At 34.1% G+C, this 21,017-nt stretch overlaps 2 protein-coding genes across 2 annotated transcripts; both read left to right on the forward strand.

Moving 5' to 3' along the window:
- Positions 1-4,273: 4,273 nt before the first annotated feature.
- LOC131048181 (putative UDP-rhamnose:rhamnosyltransferase 1) lies at positions 4,274-5,884 on the forward strand. The gene is made up of 2 exons (XM_059222156.1): positions 4,274-5,152; positions 5,231-5,884. Exons 1-2 carry the CDS (start codon positions 4,361-4,363, stop codon positions 5,804-5,806), a joined length of 1,368 nt encoding a protein of 455 aa, XP_059078139.1. The 5' UTR covers positions 4,274-4,360; the 3' UTR covers positions 5,807-5,884.
- Positions 5,885-15,426: 9,542 nt separating this feature from the next.
- LOC131048193 (tetraspanin-8) lies at positions 15,427-16,864 on the forward strand. The gene is made up of 2 exons (XM_057982085.2): positions 15,427-16,171; positions 16,293-16,864. Exons 1-2 carry the CDS (start codon positions 15,662-15,664, stop codon positions 16,596-16,598), a joined length of 816 nt encoding a protein of 271 aa, XP_057838068.2. The 5' UTR covers positions 15,427-15,661; the 3' UTR covers positions 16,599-16,864.
- Positions 16,865-21,017: the final 4,153 nt, after the last annotated feature.

The raw sequence follows: 21,017 nt of genomic DNA on the forward strand, positions 1-21,017 counted from the left end.
CAAATGATCCTAACTAGAAAAAAAAGAAAAGTTGTTTTTATTCAATTTTTAAAACACCAAAAAGAAAATTTTGATTTTAAGGAAGTGAGTTTTAGACCTGCACAAAAAGAAAATAGTTAGTAAAATCCACAACTAAGGGGGGCTTCCACAAGCCTAAAATAAATCAATTTTTCAGTTACAAGGCCTTCCTTACAATGTTTTGTTACAATAGCGCTAGTCTGTGTGAAAACAGAAGCGCTAGTTAACCAAAAACACGTTTATTATAGAGACAAAATCGTTGAAAGGAAAACTTGACAGTAAATACAAATGCGCTAGAACAAGCGCAAAAGCGCTAAAACAAGCGCAAAAGCGCTAAATGAAGGTCAAAGGCACCAAACTTGAGACAATAGCACTATTATAAAAACAATAGCGCTAGAATAACAAGTTTCAATAGTGCTACAATGCGATCAAAAGCGCTAAAGCTCGACCTGTGTGTCAAGTTCAACATTCAAACATGTTAGTTGTTTTTGTACAAAAAAGTTTTGGGTGCTTGGATTCACGTTGGGTTCACCAAATGATGCTCTGCAAAAAAGACAAGGTTCTGATAAACAAACACCGAACAAGAAACAAAAGAAGTCGATTGTTAGATGTTAGAAAATCATAAATTAAAAACTATCTTAAGCAAGCATATCAAGAAAGACACTGCTAAGTAAAAAGAAAGCTTAAGGAATCTACAAAAAGCAACTAAGCTCCTCCAAATGCTCTCTACCATGCTGGTAGCTTCTCCTTCCTTGTTCCTCTCCTCTCCAAGTTCCAAACTAGTGTAGCTCTCAGTAACTTTTTGCACTATGGATGCTTATGGAGGTTTGAGATTAAAGTATTTGCTCTAAATGTGAATGAAAAGCTAATACTAGATGCTATAGATACTAAGATGATTTATTTTAGGCCAAAATGACAATTATATGAGTTTATTATACTAAAATGCTCTTTATAATTCACTATAGCTTAAATGCATACAAGTTTTTAGGATTTATGACTATGAATGCTAAAATGCTTGAGGATTTGAAAATGAGGAATGTGAGCTCTATTTATAGGTAAAATGGAGCAATGGATGGCTGAGATTGAGTAAGCTCAACAAGGGTTAGGATTGAATGATTTGAGATCCATGTGAGGGCTTTCAACCCAATCCCAGGATGACAAGTGTCAATATGAGATAGGTTGAGATGAGAGGGAATAAGCATTAAATTCTTGACATGACCTGAGAGTTAACTTGGGAGTTAAGGTCAAGGCTGGGTTGAGTGAATAAATTCTTTATTCAAAGAATAAAACTTTTATCCAATGGATAAACTCTTGTGCAAAGGAAAAAGGTATAACCATGGTCAAAGCAATAAATGCTTGAGGAGACACATGAGTGCAAGTTGAAATAACCATAAATGGTTATGTAAGAGTCATTAATGGTCATGTAAGAGCCATTAGTGGTTTTGGAAGACTTTAGAGGTTAAATTGTTGAACACACAAAGCATTAAATGCTTTTCAAAGACTCTGAAGTCTTTGAGAAGTGACTCCAAGTTGCTTAGGAATGTGACAATAATTAGGGGATAGATTAGGCTAATTAGGAAGGGTTTAGAAGAAGCTAGAAGGGGGTTAGGAATGCAAGTGGATTTGATGGGTGAGGGAAAATAGGATTTTATTAAAATAAAAATTCATTTATTTCAATAAATAGGTGCAAGTTGCATTTTTAGGAAAATGCAAGTGGGAGGGATGAATGATTTAAATAAATGTTTTATTTAATTTATTTAAAAGAGGAATAGGGGATTAAATGAAATAAATATGATTTATTCATTTAATTGATTGTGAATTTGGTATAATGAATTAATTAAAATAAATTAAATAATTTATTTAATTAATAGGCGAATGTTTGAAGATGAATTAATTAAATATTAATTTAATTAACTGATGGCTTAGTGTATTTTTAATCAAATAAATACTAAATATTCATTTAATTAAAATGGACAAATTTATGTGACTACACATATAATGTTGTTATTGATGTCAAGAAGATTATTGATGTCAAAGTGATGTCGGATTATTTGAGAACAATGAAGTTGAAATTCTAGTAATGATTAGATGGCTCTCTTAATTTTCTGATTAGTAAAATTGGAAGATGCCCAAACTATTACATAACCACTATTAAAATGAAAGAGAGAGAATTGCCATGGAACTTGTGAGGAATGAGAACCCAATACCCTAGAGCCAACAGTAAAAAAAGAACAAAACCAAAGACATAAGAAACTAAAAACAAGCAGAACAAAACACATAAACCCACCCCACTGAAGGCACAAATTGATGGACTACTTGTTGTGCAGCTTCTCAAGCTTCTTGTACCTTCTCAGAAAAGGAATGCCATTTGTTGGATCCTCTGCTAGATGAGAGAGCAAGTGACTCTAGAGTCACAATCACCTTAGAAACCGACGCCTCCAATCAAGTAGTAGGGGAAGAGTCCAAATGCCTCTGCGTTTGAGCCTTCTTCTTCTCAATGTGCTCTTGGATAGCCTGTTCCAAAGGGTTGTTGAACTCCTATTAAGACTTTCATTACTATGCACCATCACATCATCCACTTTTATTTTGAGGGACACTTGGATGCTCTGAATATCCTCCATAGCCTTCATAGATTTCTCTGTGTCCTCTTTCAATCCCCTTCAATTATTCCTTAATACTTTTAGTGCTAATGATCTAATTAAATAGATTACATAACAAGTGCTTCATATTATCCATCTATGTATTCATCTAGGGGTTGATGGGTAGTGGATCATGAGGGTAGATGTACATGGATGGTGAAACTATTTGTGCAGTTGACAACAAATAAATTTATTTTGGTTGTTCTTCAAATTGTTGAAATAAAAATTCTAGGAACATGGACATAGAGGTTTTGGGAGGTAGCCTTCTATCATCAATAAGACTACTTTCCACTCTTACTAATAAATCATAAGCTACACGAAGACTTTCTAGTTACCTACAAATTGAACCATTATTAATATAATTAATTGAAGCATTTCAAATATAATAGGACTACCATTTTTGTTAGAGTGTACAACCATGAGTATTCTATCCCAACTCTACTAGAACCTTGCATTAAAAATCAATAATATCTTCCCATGGAGCTCTCTTTGTGGTGATTAATTATTGTAAAAAGGAATAGTGACATCCATTCTCTTTGAATATTTTTAAAAATGAATATCCTAATCGATCCCATGAATTTATTTAGGAGTCAATAATCAGTATGAATCGATCTCTTTTCTTTTAAAGGAAGTTATGAGTAATCTTAAGGATACATTTTATTTAGTGACTAAATGATTTTTATATCTATTTATGACATCTCTAAGATGTTCTTCAAGAGTCTTGAAATTCTCTCTACTAAACTTGAATATTATTTCAAAGCATTAGTGGGACTAGGGTCCTATGTGGTTGGAGGTAAGGTGATTGGGATATGAAGTGTGAACTTAATTAAAAATATGTTGAATCTATTTAATTAATTGTAGATTGTAGAGCTGAAAGAGGGATAAAATAAATAAAAGATTGAAATTCAAATAATTAATGTTAGGAGGATACTTAAGAAGGTTAATTAAATAATTATTTTTATTTAATTAATGATGGAAGGAGATAAAATTAGATGTGACTATGATATTGATAATTTTAGGTGTCTAAATCATAAGCAATTTTTTTTTTGAGAAATAGTTACATAGCTTAAGAAATAGGGATTGTCCCATGAACTATAACCTCCCTTCCTCTTTGGATCAATGGATTAGATGTAATAGTAGAAAAATAAATAATCGTTATCGCAACATAATAAATATTTCTTTGAATTACAAACCAAGTTCCAAATCGATTTGTATGAATATGAGTAGTGATAGTCATTCATTTTATTCATATCTATGTCTAGCATAAAATCAATAATTACATACTTTAGATTCAGTAAAAACACCAACAATTAATTTCATGATTACTTAAAAACTTCACATATTAACTTTACAACAACAAAATAATTTGATAGAAAGAGAATGTAATAACTAATTGAATAGTTTTGATTAGAGAAAGAATAATATTACCAGCACAAACATTGTTCTCTTTACACATAAAATTATATAAAATTTATTCAAAAAATTATTATAAATATTTGTATTTGTACCTATCAATTATTTTTAAATAACACATTTGAATGTTGCTCAAATAAAGTCATGATATTAAATTCAAAGAAATAATGTCATGATGGAAGTACTTGAGCCTAGCGAGTCTTAAATACTAAACAACGTATTAAGCTTAGAGAACCCCAACCAATTCTGAATGTTTAACTCCATCTAGTGCTGGGTCGGAAAGTGTGACAATGGAGAACGTAGAGAAGGAACTGCATGTGCTGATGTTTTCCTGGCTCGCCAAAGGTCACATCTTGCCCTTCCTAGAGCTCGCCAAAAGGCTGGCTCATCATGCTGTCAAAATCACCTTTCTTTCCACCCCGTCTAATATTTCCTGGATCACACCACTGCTCTTTCAGGACACAGAGCTGCTGCAGATCGATCTTGTGGAGTTAGCGCTGCCCACTGTGGAGGGTCTGCCGGAGGGCGCAGAGAGCACCGCCGACGTTCCAGTCGAATTGCACGATTTACTAAAGATTGCTCTGGACAAATTGGAGAAGCCTTTCGAAGATCTCCTCCAAAGGCTTTCACCCGATTATGTACTCTACGATTTTTCACGGTACTGGGTTGCCACCGTCGCCGCCAAGATCAGTATTCCCGCAGGGCTGTTCTACATTGTTAACGCCGCCTTCTGCAGCTACGCTCTTCTACCGAGCAGATGCAAAGACGACGGCACCACGGTGACTGAACTGACGGCGCCGCCACCGGGATACCCATCTTCTGTCATCGCTTGGCAGCCCTTCGAAGCGCGATACATGTTGGGAGTCTACAATGGCCCGAGAGGAGAAATCCTACCGATCCACCGATGTCTGAGATCAATGCAAGGATCGGCCTTTATAGCCATCAGATCCGCTTTTCCTATCGAAGGCAAGTTTATAAGATTTTTGGAGGCGGCCACGGGTAAGGCGGTGGTTCCGGTGGGTTTTTTGGCGCCCGAAATTCCCCATGCGAAGAAGCTTTCTGAGCAAGAGTCCTTCTGCCTCACATAGCTGGATAAGCAGAACCCATCTTCTGTGCTCTATGTTTCTTTCGGCAGCGAGTGTTTTTCATCCAGATAACAGATTTGTGCCATGGCGCTTGGTATAGAGGCGACCGGGCTCCCCTTTCTATGGGTGCTGCGCTTCCCTCGGTTTTCTGACTGCAACACCCAAAAATTCTCCGACGAGAAGAGCAAAGTGTCGGCTTTATTGCCCGAGGGCTTCGAATCTCGAACAGGGCATAGAGGGGTTGTGTACACAGCGTGGGCCCCGCAGCTTCAGATTCTGGCTCATCAATCGGTTGGGGGATTTCTGAGCCATTCCGGGTGGAGTTCTATTGTGGAGGCTGTGAAATTTGGGGTTAAGCTTGTGCTGCTACCGTTGAACATCGACCAAGGAATCAACGCCAGGCTTGCGGGCGGTGAACTGGAGGTGGGCGTGGAGGTTGAAAGGCAAGAGGATGGGAGTTTCACAGACGAGCAGATTCGAACTGCAGTCGTCAAGGTGATGAATGAACAAGACCAGGCAAGGGAATTGAAGTCAAAAATGAGTGAGATGAAATGGAAGACATTCGGCGAAGGTGAAAGTGAAGAGAGGTGTATAAAGGAGTTGATTGAACGCATCCGTATGTGTAAAGCACCGAATCTGGCAACAAACTGATATGACCGAATCTGATTATTATAGAGTTATTTTGTATTGAGATTATGCTTATAAGCTTAGGTCTTGAAAAAGCAGGCGCTTGGTCTAAACGCAGAATCAATCAAACCTTTTGCACTGTCGGCAATTTGGCGGTCCAGCGTCTGGCTTTCCAAATATTGTATTCTATTGTGAAGCATTGACTATTTGTCCAATAGATAAGTATGAAATCGGGTCTCCAAGCTTAATAAATGTGATGTTTGGTTCTCGTCTAAAGCTCATACAAAATTTTATTTAAAACAACATTTTTGTTTGTGTGTTTTTATATGTTTTATGATTATGTCAAGAGTCATCTACAATGACATCAAAGTGTCCGAAAATAAAAATTCATTTTTGAAAAAAATTGACATTTTAATGACAGGTAAATGCATGAAATATGTCATGTTTCAACTTTTGTGGAGATGTTATTTTATTACTCCAAATAAAATAGAACCCTCGCCACTTGTCTCGAGCTAGATTCACAGTTTTTTGCATGCATGACTTTAATGGATTTGTATTCTTGATATTTAGTATTTTAGAAGAACATTAAATTTATAGATGATTTCTCTTCTATTATAAGATATCTCTCGACATATTTTACATATATTTTTTAAATATAAGTATACTAATTAATATAGATGTAGGATGTGAATACTTTAAGTGTATTTAGATATAATATGACATTGGGTGATATCAAATTACTTGTTTTATGTTATCATTATTGATATATGAACTTTATGAATTCTATCGACCTTATCATAATGATACTTACTCACATTCTTGATAACGTATCTTGAAATTTAATGTTGAAATTAACCACTTAACCCTACATAACATCCAAAGAATATAGCATTAGTATTGTAATGATAGGTAAAATCTTGTGTAAAGAATGTAAATATAAGATCACATATTAGATTAATATAGCATTAGTATTTCTTGAATAGATAAGTATGAAATTTGTATCTCCAAAGCTTAATAAATGTGATGTTTGATTCTTTAGAATTAATCTTCAATCGTGTACTTAAATTTATATTAATTTTTTTAAAAAAAATTGATGATAAAAAATTAAAATATATATTTAAATATTATTAATTATAAAAAGAATATGTATAAAAGAAAAATATATTTTATATTATTATCATTTTTTTGATAGAATATCTTTTAATATTTTTTTATTAAGATATTTATTCTTTTTTTGTGTTTCTCAAAAGAAAAAGAAAAAAATATTTATAAAAAAGAATAGATTTTTTCTAATTCTTGTTCTTCTTAATTTTCTTTAAAAATTAATCTTTCATGAAGTTTAAAATTTATTTTATTTATTCATGTTTTATTATGACATTATGTTAGTAAACAAATTTGTCACTGCGGTTGTTTTCTTGAAACTGGCCCTGTTTGCCTGAAGAGCAATGACAACCGTGCCAACAGTTGGAGAGATTGTGTTGAGGCCACAATCTTCCTTTGCGTTTGAGAGGGGCAACTCCCTCGTATGATAGGGGTATTTAGGATTTTTGTGTACTTTTAACCTGAAACTACATAAAGGAGAAAACATAAAACTAAGGAAAGATGACTCACATAAACCCCAACAGTAGATGTACGAAAACCAATTGAGATTCCACAACTAATAATGATTACAAAAGGGGTTTTTTACCAAATAGGTTAAAACATGCAATGATGATGAAAGAAGTACAATAAACCTCAACATATAAAGAGATGATTTGTACTAGCACATGCAAGTCAAGATACCAGGAAATGATATGTTTCATCAAATCGCTTACATAGATCATGGAACTGAAAAGCAATGTATTACACCAATGCATAAAGGGATTCCTAATTCAACATACGAGAAATTAGTAACAATGACTCACAAATACATTCAAGACATATGAACTCAATGTATTCTTCATCATTCTTTTGAAAATATACAAATTCAAAACCCTTAAGTACAAAGGTATAAACATCAAAAGTTATCACATAGCTTCTCTACAAAATCCTGCAGAGTTTCCCCTCCATCCAAAATCCCCCTACAAATGAAAAAGCCTCATATTTATAGGTTTACATTGATAACCAACCCATAACCACTTTGTGTAACTATTTGGGATAACCATCCAAGTCAACACTTAGAATAACTACCTTTTAGAAATGAGTTAGAAACAAGTGAGGATGTCTAACTTTAAAAGAACTAAGTCCAAATTCTAACTTTAATTACATGAGTGACACAAGTCACTTTTAAATAAAGCTAATTTTAAACTCGGGTCTTTGAAAAAAGACAAAGTTGTTAATCTTGTTGAGGTAGTTCCCAATCTTCACTTGCTTCATCTCTAATACCTCTAAAAATGTTTTTGACATTGAAAATTGTTTGTCTTTGTTTGCTTAATCTACACTTGTAACTATAACACCGCCTTGATGAATAGTAAATACTCAACATATACTGAGAGGGCGGGGGGGTGAATCAGTATAGATAAAAACTTCTTTAACAACTTAAACTGCAAATACTGCACAAACTGGTAAGCAGTATCACCGATCTAAATCAGGCCAATACCGGTAAAACACAGTGAGACTGTGAAAGACATAAACCGATAGCACTTAGATCTTCACACAACCTAATATCTCATTTCCACTTCACCCATATGCATAAACAAGTAATACATCATCAGAAATATAATGACCACTGGATCAGCATGCTTTACCACTTAACAAAAAACACTAATCATCACATGAAATAGCATCACGCATGACACACTAATTTTTCACGTGGAAACCCAACTGGGAAAAACCACGGTGGGGATGAATACCCACAAGTTGTTCTTTGAACTCTTCTGAAGTCCGCTCTGTTAGGAGCCTAGTCTGGTTAAGGACTTTACAACAGGTTCTGCTAGGAACCAATCCCGCTAGGGATCACTTGGTTAAGGGATGGCTAAATACCCGGTTAGAGGTTAAAACCATGTTAAAGGTTACCTTGTCAAAGGATTTAAAGAACTTAATGATTTTGAGTCACCCTGTTAAAGGATTTACAAAATGTCTATTAAAGCTACCCGGTAAAGGGATTTTTCAATTGCTGAAATGGTTAGAAGTCAACAGGTAATACACTGATCTGATAACAACACTCAATGCCAAGGCAGATCCACTTTAGTTCCTTTTCATTTGCAATCACACTCTGCAGATCTCTACTCACTGCACCGATCTGGCAAGAATCAAGTATCTCTTCACTTGGATACACACATAACATTTGCCAATAACTTCACAATGCAAATAATCATCAACCTTATAGACAACAATTAGGTCGGTAGCCAAAACCTAAAACCCTAAGCATCTAGGTTAACAATACAGTCGGTCCAATCCTGACCGTTCAATCACATTGCATAGTGTAAAACAATCTTGAACAAATCTCAAGACGTTCTCCATTGTTCGTTCTTTGCCGCTTCTAGAAGCTGATAATCCATCACGCGCTCTCCACCGTTTACTGAGAATTCACACATTCCCGAGGTAGATAGAATCAATCTTCTTCATGCAAGATCCTCAAGGAAATCCGTCACGCACAAGGCTGATGTGGCAACACGATCTGATCTTCATTTCGATGCTAACTCATCACAGGATGTCGTCGGTCGAATCACACAGACTTGGAATGCATCAACTGGAAACCCTGAAGCTGAGACTACCAACCAGTAGTCATATCAAATGAAACCCCGATACAAACTTTGCATATATCGCTTCACATTCCAACATACCGGTTCACCATTTCACATATACCGGTTCACATCATCATGGTTCTCTTGCCAGTTTGCTTTCTTTAATATACTGGTTCATACTTCAGCATATTGACATCAATGACAACATACAATATCATCATGTCATCAAACTCTGCACATATGCCAACACACCTTGATCATTGACACAGAGTGATCATTCACTAATAACATTTCTTCAAACATGCACATTTCAATTACAAGATGATTGATCACCTTTACATGTAGTTCTATCGCTTCCATTCTCAAGGACATTTGTGCGTCCATCAAACCAATACACCTATTGACATGCATTCTCTAATATTTAGAGAATGAAATGCCAACAACCTAAGAGAGTGCAAGAAATGAGCATAATGACACCAAATTCCAAGCAAAGGCTAGCTTGGTAGTGTTCTTCTATAATCACCATTATATGAGATGACACACATTGAGCCATGTTATCTAATGGTTCATGTGTTATATCTATACTTCCACAATTTGCATGCAAGTACACGATTTCCATAGTTTGAATTTGCAACTATCCATTATCATTTGATGAAAGCCTATATACCTCGTTTGCAAAGCATTTGTTTTGGCACAGTGGGGAATTAGCTCTGTATTTGCCAATTAAATTTTCTTGAAATTATTATTTTTAATTCTCCTCAAAAGTCGAGCATGTGTATTTCTTGCAATCTTTGTGTCGTGTGTCATGAGATGGCACCACCTTTGAGCTCTCTGTCAAACAATTCGCGTGCACTGTCAAAGCTTCCACGATCTGCATTTCACGTGGCATTCTGTCAAACATTCCATGTGCATTGTCTATGCTTCCATGATCTACATTCATGTCTACCAGAGCAGTTGCAACTGAAACATCTGACGAAATTCCTCTATCCTTTATGCTTTGATGAATGTCCATACCCTGATCTAAAGCTCCCATTTTGACATAGACTGAAAGGATGCTTGTAAAGGTTGTGGAATTCGGCCTTACACCTGCCAATTGCATTTGCTTGATATTTTCTATAACGTTTTCAAGAAATCCCTTTTGTGCATATCCTACAATCATTGCATTACATGAGATGACATCTCCTTCACAACATCTATGAAACAGTTCACGTGCATTGTCTATGCTTCCCACAATCTTCATCACATGACATTATATCGGACACTTCATGTGTAAGGTATGCTCCAACATTTCTCTTTGAGATAATCTATTAAACACTTTGTGTGTCTTGCATGCATGCTTCCACTTTTTACATGCATGTCTACAAGAGTGTTCTCAACTACACCATCAGACAAAAACCCGCTTTCAATCAATGTTTTGATGGATGCCAATACTCTGCTGTAAAGCTTCTATTTTATCGAGTATGGGAGATTGATGATGAAGGTTGTGGAATTTTGAATTGACACCAATCAATCGTATTTGCATTTTCTTGAAAGTTCCTAAAGTCCTTTCAAAAGGTCTATTTTGAGCATCTCCTACCAACATATTAGGCCACAAGACTATATTCCTTTTGAGGTAAGCACTTTCATATTGGTACGGGCGAGAGAGGCAATGTTTGTACAACTTAGCTTGATGCCTGTTGATTGCATTTGGTAAAACAATTCAAGTGCCTTGTTAGTGGTTCCACATTAACATGTATGTCACCTGAACACTTTCAATTATATTTTCAAACCAAAATTCTCCCACACGGACAAGGAGGATGGATGCAAAGGTTATTGGAATTGGTTTCAATGCCTACCAGTTGCATTTGAAGCCCTTTCAACATGTACATTTTATGCATATCACGACCAGTCACACATCCCATGAGATAAAATCTCTTGAGGCATTTTGTCAAACAAGTCTTATGATTCCACATTTTGCATGTGCTATTAAGTTTGGAAAGCCGTTTACACCAGATTGCATCTCTTTTGAAAACCCTGTCAAAAAACTCATGTGCCTTTGTTATCACGATTGCCCTTCATTTACTGCTATTTGTATAGGCTTATCCCTTGAGCATCTTTTATTCATCTTGTGAAAAAGGTTAGAGATGCTCCAAAATGGAGCATTTCTAACCTTTTCATGTAACTCATAAAGCGGGCCCACACAAGGTTAGAAAATAAGGTTAGAGATGCTCCATTTCAGAGCAATCCTAACTTTTTCTTTTTGAGGTTATAAATTTGGGTTAGGAATGCTTGAAAACAAAGCATTCCTAACCTTAATCTCTCAAAGGTTATGATTTTGACTTTTAGGAACCGTTGACCACGAATTGGGAGAAAGGGGAAATGAAAATAATGGTATTTTAAAATAATTTTTTCCTTGAAATAATCACAATATTGATACCAATTTAAAATATTAAATTATTTTTGAAAAATAATTTAAATATTTTCCTTTAAAATTTAATACCCAAATTTAGGAAAAACGGCCATAACTTTTAAATGGTAAGGAGTTAGGCTCTGAAATTTGAAATACATGTTGATGGTAGGTAAATGAGAAAATACCATCATTTATTCGTGATGAAAATACCTAGGATGAGGGATTTTAATTATATTTGAGCGAGGGACATCAAAATTTGAAAGTTTAAAATATGGCAAACTGTGAATTGGGTTCAAGGAAAAATTGGTCATATGACACAAAATGATGCTTAGGACATGTTCATATAGATATTTTACTCAATTCTTTATAATTTTCAAAATTCATCCATTTTCCACATTTTAACTGACAACAACATTGGATCACATGCTCACTCATTATGCATAGACACATATTTGGGCCTTCATTCAACATTGGGACCAATTTGAAGTTCAAATTTTGGGTATGTCAAATATGGGGCAACACATTACAAATAAAAATTAAAAATTAAAAATTATTAAAATTAATTTAATGATATTACATCCCAATTTTGCCTAGTATTTCATTTCACCTATGATTAGTGTTTACTTTTAACTTTAATGTCAATGAGAGAGATTTACTATGGAGGTGGATAAATCATCATTTATGACGTATTATGACATTAGTAAATTATGAAATGTGATTTAGATGGTTGCATTGAAAGATATGAATTAAGAAGTTCATTATGTATTAAAATTGAAATGCAAACGTTTTTATTAACAATTCTTATCATGGTTTTTGATGTTTCAAGTGTAAGTGGACTAACTATGTGATTGATTGTCCAAGTGTTATTCATTAAGGAACTTGTCAAGTTCACCCTACCGAAAGAGGAGGGGGAGTATCTTCACACACACACACACACACACACACACACACACACACACACACACACACACACACACACACACACACACACACACACACACACACACACACACACACACACACACACACACAGATACATATACATATACATATACATATACATATACATATACATATACATATACATATATACATATGTATACACACACACACACATATATAAAAACATATATACATATACATACATATACATACATACATACATACATACATACATACATACACACACACACACACACGCGCACGCGCGAGCACACACACACACACACACACACACACACACACACACACACAAATATATACATATATACCTTATTTTGTTTCATAAATTGAATCTAAAGGTTTGATAAAAAAAAAAAGATCCTCTTAGCAAACTTCCAAAGATGTCAAGACCATTTATTTTATAGACAATTTATAAAAGTGAAACAAATAAATTTTAATTATTAAAAAGTTTGTAGGTCATTTTTACAAACATAAATCAAATCTATATATTACAATCATTTTTTATATGTAGAGATCCATTCCATAAACACAAATTTGATCCAAACTAGAAAATAAAAAATAATAATTACTTGTCATAGATCTTATGCTTGAACAAAGTTATGCTCACAAAGAACAATCTACAACAAAACACTTTCATGTTGCTTCTATAATTAATTCCCTAATGTTATATTTATTCTTTCAAAAAAAATATTAGTACTATTATTGTCTAACTCATAATTCTAGGTTAAATTCTTTTATTTTATTTCTTTTCAAATTTTTATTATAGTAGCGATAAATATTTAACATGATCTAAAACATTAATTAAAATTAAACTTGAACAATTTTTTTTAAATTTATCATTTTAATTTCATGGATATGAAACTCTTATTGATACTAATTGAAGGAGAAGACTAAATACTTAATTAACATATATTTTTTTATAGAAGCAATGATTGGATTTCTACAATTAAACTTTTAAATGATAAATTTGTAACTATTAAAGACATGATATTTCCACTATCCATTATAATATAATTGAATAGTTCTCACCATAATTATGTTAAAAAAATTTATATAATGTTTTAGATCACAATCTATAATCTATCATAAAAAAGAAGAGTTCAATGTTATATGATCCAAAATATTATGCAAAAAATCCTACACAATTATAACAAAAAAACACTCACAAATATGATCTATCATAAAAAAAAAGAAACGTGTCAAACAATAAATTTTGATAGAAAATAGTATGTAAAAAATCTTACACGATGACAATGAAAAACACTCACAAACATGATCTACTATATAAAAAAAGTACACAATTACAAGAAAAAATTCCTTGATATATTTAAAATGGAATTGTTCCACTATTTTTTTTAATTTCCACAAATATGATCCATTATTAAATAAATATAAAAAATAAAAAATCTATACTAATACAACAAAAATCACTCACTCCTATAATATGGGACTTATTCACTAATCAAACAAAAAAATTCAAATTATATTTTGAGTGATAGTTTAAGTTTGTTTGTTGGTTTGACCTTTGTTATTATTATTATTATTATTTTCTTGAAGTTGACCTTTGTTATTTGATCCTTATTGTTAGACTCTATAGATGTGTCATTTACCACCCTTTTTGTAATATTTTGAAGGGGGGAAGGAACCTAGTAACCGCTCATTTTCTGATAATTGTTCATCCAAACATTCTAATTAAAAGACCCACTAAAAAATCTCTATAAGATCAATAGTCACCCACTTTTATATCCAATAGTTGAGAAAAAACAAATACTAATTAGAGAATGTGCAACTTTATTGATACCCATAGCGCACTATTATTGAGCCATTTGTGCATAAGTGTTTGGATTAGTTATACAAATTTTGTGGTAGTCAAAGTGAACACTTAACACTAACTAGACAATAGAGAATATGTATCAAATGTCACCTCCTAGGGCGTTTGTCATTACTACTAGAAAGCCAAAACAATAACTAGGGGAGATGACCCAATAGTTGAACGTGTTCCAGTTGTTGTGATAATAGTTGTTGATTTAATACCCATAGTTGTTGATTTAATGTCCAATTTTTTTTAACATTGCACCAATATTTGTGACTTTAATACCCATAATTGAATGAAATGTACCCTTAATTGTAAAAAGCAACCAATCATGTGGTCTTACATTAAGTGCACAAGTATGGGGCCCCCTTATGCACAACTATTGGTCTCACCTTTTTTTGGGGTTATAAATAGGAGATTGGCGTTGAAACCTTAGTTATAAATAGGAAACTTGCCAAGTAAGCTGCTCTAAAAAATTGGAAGTAATTTGAAATTTTCACATAAGATTTTGATAAGTGCCAAATTAAGGTGCTCAACTACTAGATCCTCTTCCCTTATAAACTCATAAATGAAGTACAAAGAAAACAAAATAATGATCAAATTTTAATATACTAGATGAAATTAGCTAGGCCTATCGTAGAGTTCCCCTATTTCTCTTTTATTAATATAAAATTTAATAGAAAACATTTAAAAAAGACAAACTTGGAGCTAATTTTTTAGCAATGGACAGTAACAAACAGACACGCATGATTACAGTGTCTGAGTATCGAGTCTCGACAATTGAATCGTACTTGCCAACTGAGAATTATTACGAGCTCTCACAATTTCTGGAAACTGGAGAAAGATCACAATTTTCACAGTGACAGAAGGTATCAGAAAGGCACGGATTTCGAAATATCTTCCCAAAGAAAGATGAATACGGCGGAGCACACGAGAAAGACGAGAGCAGTTCCATGGAACCGCGGGACGTTCGGGGTTCGGGTCACATACAGTGAATGTGAGCTCATAAACACTTCACCTGGTTTCACCTGCAGTCTCTGAGAAAGAAAATGCCGCGGCAGATGAGCAACAACTTGGTGGGATTCCTGAATTTCGTGATCCTCTTGCTGTCGATACCGATTCTGGCCTCGGGCATATGGCTGGCGAACAGGCATGGGACCGACTGCGAAAAGTTTCTGCAAGGCCCCATCATAATCATCGGACTCCTCATAATGGCGGTTTCACTGGCGGGTTTCATAGGGGCCTGCTTTAGGGTTTCATGGCTGCTGTGGATCTACTTGTTCTTCATGTTCCTTCTCATAATCCTGCTCTTTTGCTTCATTGTTTTCGCTTTTGTGGTCACCGATAAAGGGGCCGGGAAAATGGCCTCAGGAAAAGGCTACAAGGAGTACCGATTGGAGGACTACTCCCACTGGTTGCAGAAAAGGCTGCAAAATGCGGACAACTGGAGAAAAATAAAGATTTGTGTACGCGACGCCAAGGTCTGTAAATCCACCAGCCGTGATGATGTAAACCTTCCGGCAACTGAGTTTGATCACATAAATTTGTCTCCGGTTCAGGTCTGTACAGAAAAATGTTCATTTTAGGTTCAGATATTAGGGTTTTTGTTTGTTGCGTCACGGGTTCGAATCCCCAGGGGAACGGGCCTGAGTAATAGCTAACTTCTCTATTTTGTTTCAGTCCGGCTGTTGCAAACCACCAAGCTCTTGCGGGTACGTTTACAGGAACGCGACATACTGGGATGGGGTTCCGCTGCCTGTGAATGGGACATCTGATGGGGACTGTTTTACCTGGAGTAATGCACAGGATGAGCTCTGCTACAACTGTAATTCGTGCAAGGCTGGGGTTTTGGCGAGCGTGAAGCAGGACTGGCGTAAGGTGGCTGCAATCAATATTGTTCTGTTGATATTTCTGATTGCTGTGTACTCTGTGGGCTGCTGCGCTTTCAGGAATAATGGGAGCTCCCGGTATTATTCTAAGGCTTAGGAAATTTTCTCTGTTTGTTTGTTTGCCGTCTTTCAGACTTTTATGAAAAGATTTCGAATGTTTTTTATGTTTCATATCTCCTTCCATCTCCATCAATTAGGGAAGAAAAAATTACGGGGAAAGCCAAATTTTGACGGCACGGATTTTTCTGGTTGTGACCTGCCACAACATTTTGTTGCATAACAGTTTAGCTGTGATTATAACTTTTAAAAAAACGTGTCGTAAGGCTTCCTCTTGTATGGATTACAGAGAGAGATCCCGTTGTAGTGGTGACTTGGTTTCAAATTTTCCTTTTTTAAAGTAATATAAAAAACACTTTTTTATAAATTCTTAAAAAAATTGCCATTTTTTTGGGTGCACTTTTTTTCTTTTCTAATTAGGCTTGATATCTCGGTACATGGTCAATGGTCAATGGTTTAACACACATTATTGGGTTCAAATTTCTATATATATACTTGTATGTGTATACATGTATACGTACATATACGTGTATGTATATACATATATAATGTATATATATGCATTTGCTCATGTCTATATATCATGAATTATGCTTATTTATTGTCTCATGTTCAAATATTCATTCCTTTATATTATCATTTCATTATTTTTCTTTTTTCAAAAGGTTTTTCATGCACAAAATTGTTTTAGCTATCCAATATGAGAGCACGAGTGTAATGTCCCCTAATTAGGAATGCCCTAAACTTGTCCTATTTCTCAATTTCCAAATAAACAAATGGGTTTAGAGAATGTCTTTTCACTTTGATTGGGACCCTATAAACAATTTAGGAATTATTCATAATCATAATTCATAAAATAGATTTCTTTAATTAGAAAGCAACAAATATATATTAGAAATATATATCTAATCACAAGATTGCTTAAATCAATTTGAGAAGGCTCAACCATAGAAGAGCTAAGATAGGGTGCCCTAGAGATCCTCTACCCTACGCCCAAGGGTGGTCCTTATCCCTCCATTGGTCTCATGTGGTTCGTGCCATCCATATGAGTTGGAGTCCCTAGTGAGGTGTCCTATAATTGTTCCCCTCAATCTTGCCACTTCTATCTTACTTCCATGACTGAACATTCTTAATGCACTCATTTACCATGATAGAGAGCATGAGGAGCATTCACAATAGGGTGCTCTGGAAGTCCTTCCTTTCTAAGCCCAAAGGCAAATATCCTTTGTACTCCTTTGGCCCCATGGGACTCCTTGGTCATATAGCATGAGGTGGCATACCTAGAAGATGACCCCAACATTGTTCCCCTACTTGCAATCCTCTCTTCCTCTAATATGGTTGAAGACACTTAGAACATGTGAAGACACATATTTTACATGAAATAAATTAACTATAGTGCAGTTCACTATTTAGATTTATGTTATTATGACATATATGAGCAATCATATTAGCAGTATATGGTTAATCATAAATATGCAGAAATAGATATATAAATATTGTTACAACACTTCTTATTATTGCATAGAAAATTCATACCAAACTGCAGACAAACTACTTGAGTATTAATATCTTAAGGAATATTAGATATGAATCCTTCGATGCTTGATCACTTTCTCCCACTACCTTGTTCGTATATCTTCCCTTACGTCCTTTTATGAAGGGATGTATTCCTTAGGACATATCTCTTCCAAGAGTAGCGATTATCTTAGGGGTATCACTTTTCATTACTTAACTCTAAATAAACCAATCTGACCTTTTTTATATTGTGTTGCTTTTTAATGTTCGCAAATATTAATTAGTTAACATATTAACCACAAATAAATGTCAATAGAGTCTTAACTAAGTGTTGTCTTACAAGATGTAGTTGTTGCTCTTAACATTGTTTAATAATATGTCACTACTTCCAAATCACTGCTCCCTAAATCTGATGCAGCATTATTTTGTTTGATGCAAATTTAAGAGAACAAAACCTAACACTTGACATCCTTTGTGGGTTGTTTGCTGATGACATGATTTTATAATCGCATCCACTTAAGGAGAAAAGAAATTGGTTCTCATGAAATATTTAATTGGTGGATAATTTCTGACAAGTTGAAGGTGGGTTCCAAAGTTTATTAACAAGTTACTAAGGCCCTTTTATTTGTATTTTGACGGGGCATGACAACGAGCCTTAAGTTGAAACCTCTTCAACTAAGAGCCAAGGATTGAGGGGTATTCACTCCATCGATTTCACTCAAGACACTATCCCAACCTCATCCTTTATGATGTTGGAGTCCTGCACTTAGCAAGACTTGATCTTTAGTGGGTTCATTAAGAACCATTCAACTTCACCAAGACACTATCCCAACCTCATCCTTTATGATGTCGGAGTCCTGCACCTAGCAAGACTTGATCTTTAGTGGGTTCATTAAGAACCATTCAACTTCACCAGTAGACCAAAGGCCCATTGACATTTCATTATCTTAAGTCAATCTTAAAATGTAAGATTGATTTTGCATTACATAGAATTACTCCTTGAAATTTACAAATTTAAATTCAATTTTCTCGACTCTTGCCTATTCCACTAGTTGTGATGAGTTGATCTATACAATTTACATGATTAATTGCAATCTTGTAGTAATTAAATGCTCTTAATGTTCATTCTTTCATTATTTATTCATTGAAAATCTACACATTACAAAGAGCATCATTTGAGAGCACTTTTTTTAAATAGCACTAAAAATAATTTGATTCTACATAATCATTTTAGGACATTTGAAATAAATAATGTTGTCTTGATATTTTCACAACAAAAAAATCAAATCAATTTAATTGAGCAATCTAGAAGAACTTGTACCTTATGATTTGACAAGGTATTTTAAAATAGAGCGAGTGCTTGATAATTAATGAAGAGTAGACTTCAAGGTGAATAAGCTAGTGAATACACATTTTGCTAGTTCCAATCAACAAGTTATATAGCATATCCACACCATGAAGGACTAACCTAGAGTTGTAGGATCAACTTACGATAAGCTACAATCTTACACAAAATTTAAAACTATTTACATATTAGAAGTATTTACTTTTTTTGAAACTAATAACTCAAATCTACATCACATCATAGCCATTCTTCATTTTTGTTCCTAGAGCTAAGTGCCCTAACTCTACATTTAATTTTCTATATTGGCATTGTTTTACACGATTTTATCATTATCATTTATTGAATTAGATGTTAATTTTGTCTTATTGTATGCATTTTAATTAGCCTAGACTAAACTTAAGGGACCAACCATTATTCCTTTAAATTTTTGGTGAACCTGTCTACTCTTATGTGAATTAGTTTCCCCTTAGGGTTTCTCATAAATATTAGGGTTTTTAGATCTACTATTTTATGATATTTACATCCTATTTCCAATTTTGGCCCTCATTTCATTCTTGTGGCTTATTGATATGTCCTCATTCTAGGGTTTAGTGTGCTTAACTACTTATCCCATCTTTGAAAGTCTATCCATCCTTACTTTAGCTTCCAAGTTCCACATTTTATACTTGTTTTACATTTGATTAGGGATTGCCTATCTTCATGTTTATACCATTTACTTACATCTATTAGGGTTTTGGGGCTTTTGTGTATTATCTTTTGGATATCCACTATTGGGGCGATTTTGAGTGCTAATCTATTATTATGGACTCTTATGGTCCCTTGTCTCTAGTTGTCATTCATGTTTTTGCCACAAATTATGATATATTTATATAATTTGTGATGCTATCTTTTTTAATCTTGACTCCCTCGTGACATTTTATTATATGAAAGGGGTCATATTGTCCATGGAAGAATTGTATCATCATGTGTACCTTTTTCTTCCTTAAGGGATTTAGTTGTTTCTTTCCCTTCTCTATTGTATACCCTTGATCCTAAAAAATATGAATAATGTAATACATATATAGTTGTATTTTGCTTGTGTAATATGTTACCTAAAAGGTCATATGACTGAAATATTTCAATTTGTTCATTTTACAATTATCAAAATGCCACATCCTTAGATGTTACATTAGGCGTAGGAGCAAGGGGAATTTTACTAGATATTAAAATTGGTTCTCAAGTTGGAACATTTTGACCTATAGCTAGCTTTTGATGTGTATGCACAACTATGTGAAGCATCCTTGGCATGAAAAGTAGGTATACATGTACGAGATATGGTATGGTATGAAAGGTAGGACAAGTATATGCATCAATTATATTGATAGTAGGAGAAGGTGAACAAATTTTAAAAGACAGGCCATGAGAAGGATCAATATGTCAATACAACCCTCAAGCACACTAAGAGAAGATAAACAAGCAATAAAAGTAATTGTTTTAAGTCCATAAATGAATGATACCATAAGCAACATGATTCAAGACATTGTAAAGTTCTACCACTCAAATAAAGTCTAAACACACTAATTAATAAGATATCATCTTCTAATATTCATAATTTTTAAA

This window comes from Cryptomeria japonica, chromosome 6, assembly GCF_030272615.1.
Source record: "Cryptomeria japonica chromosome 6, Sugi_1.0, whole genome shotgun sequence".
Lineage (NCBI taxonomy): Eukaryota > Viridiplantae > Streptophyta > Pinopsida > Cupressales > Cupressaceae > Cryptomeria > Cryptomeria japonica.

Bases quoted from the DNA above. Each gene is read 5' to 3' on its own strand.
- LOC131048181 (XM_059222156.1), top strand. From the start codon at position 4,361: ATGGAGAACGTAGAGAAGGAACTGCATGTGCTGATGTTTTCCTGGCTC. The intron at 5,153-5,230 runs ACATAGCTGGAT...TCCAGATAACAG, and splicing joins AGCAAGAGTCCTTCTGCCTC to ATTTGTGCCATGGCGCTTGG.
- LOC131048193 (XM_057982085.2), top strand. From the start codon at position 15,662: ATGCCGCGGCAGATGAGCAACAACTTGGTGGGATTCCTGAATTTCGTG. The intron at 16,172-16,292 runs GTCTGTACAGAA...ATTTTGTTTCAG, and splicing joins TAAATTTGTCTCCGGTTCAG to TCCGGCTGTTGCAAACCACC.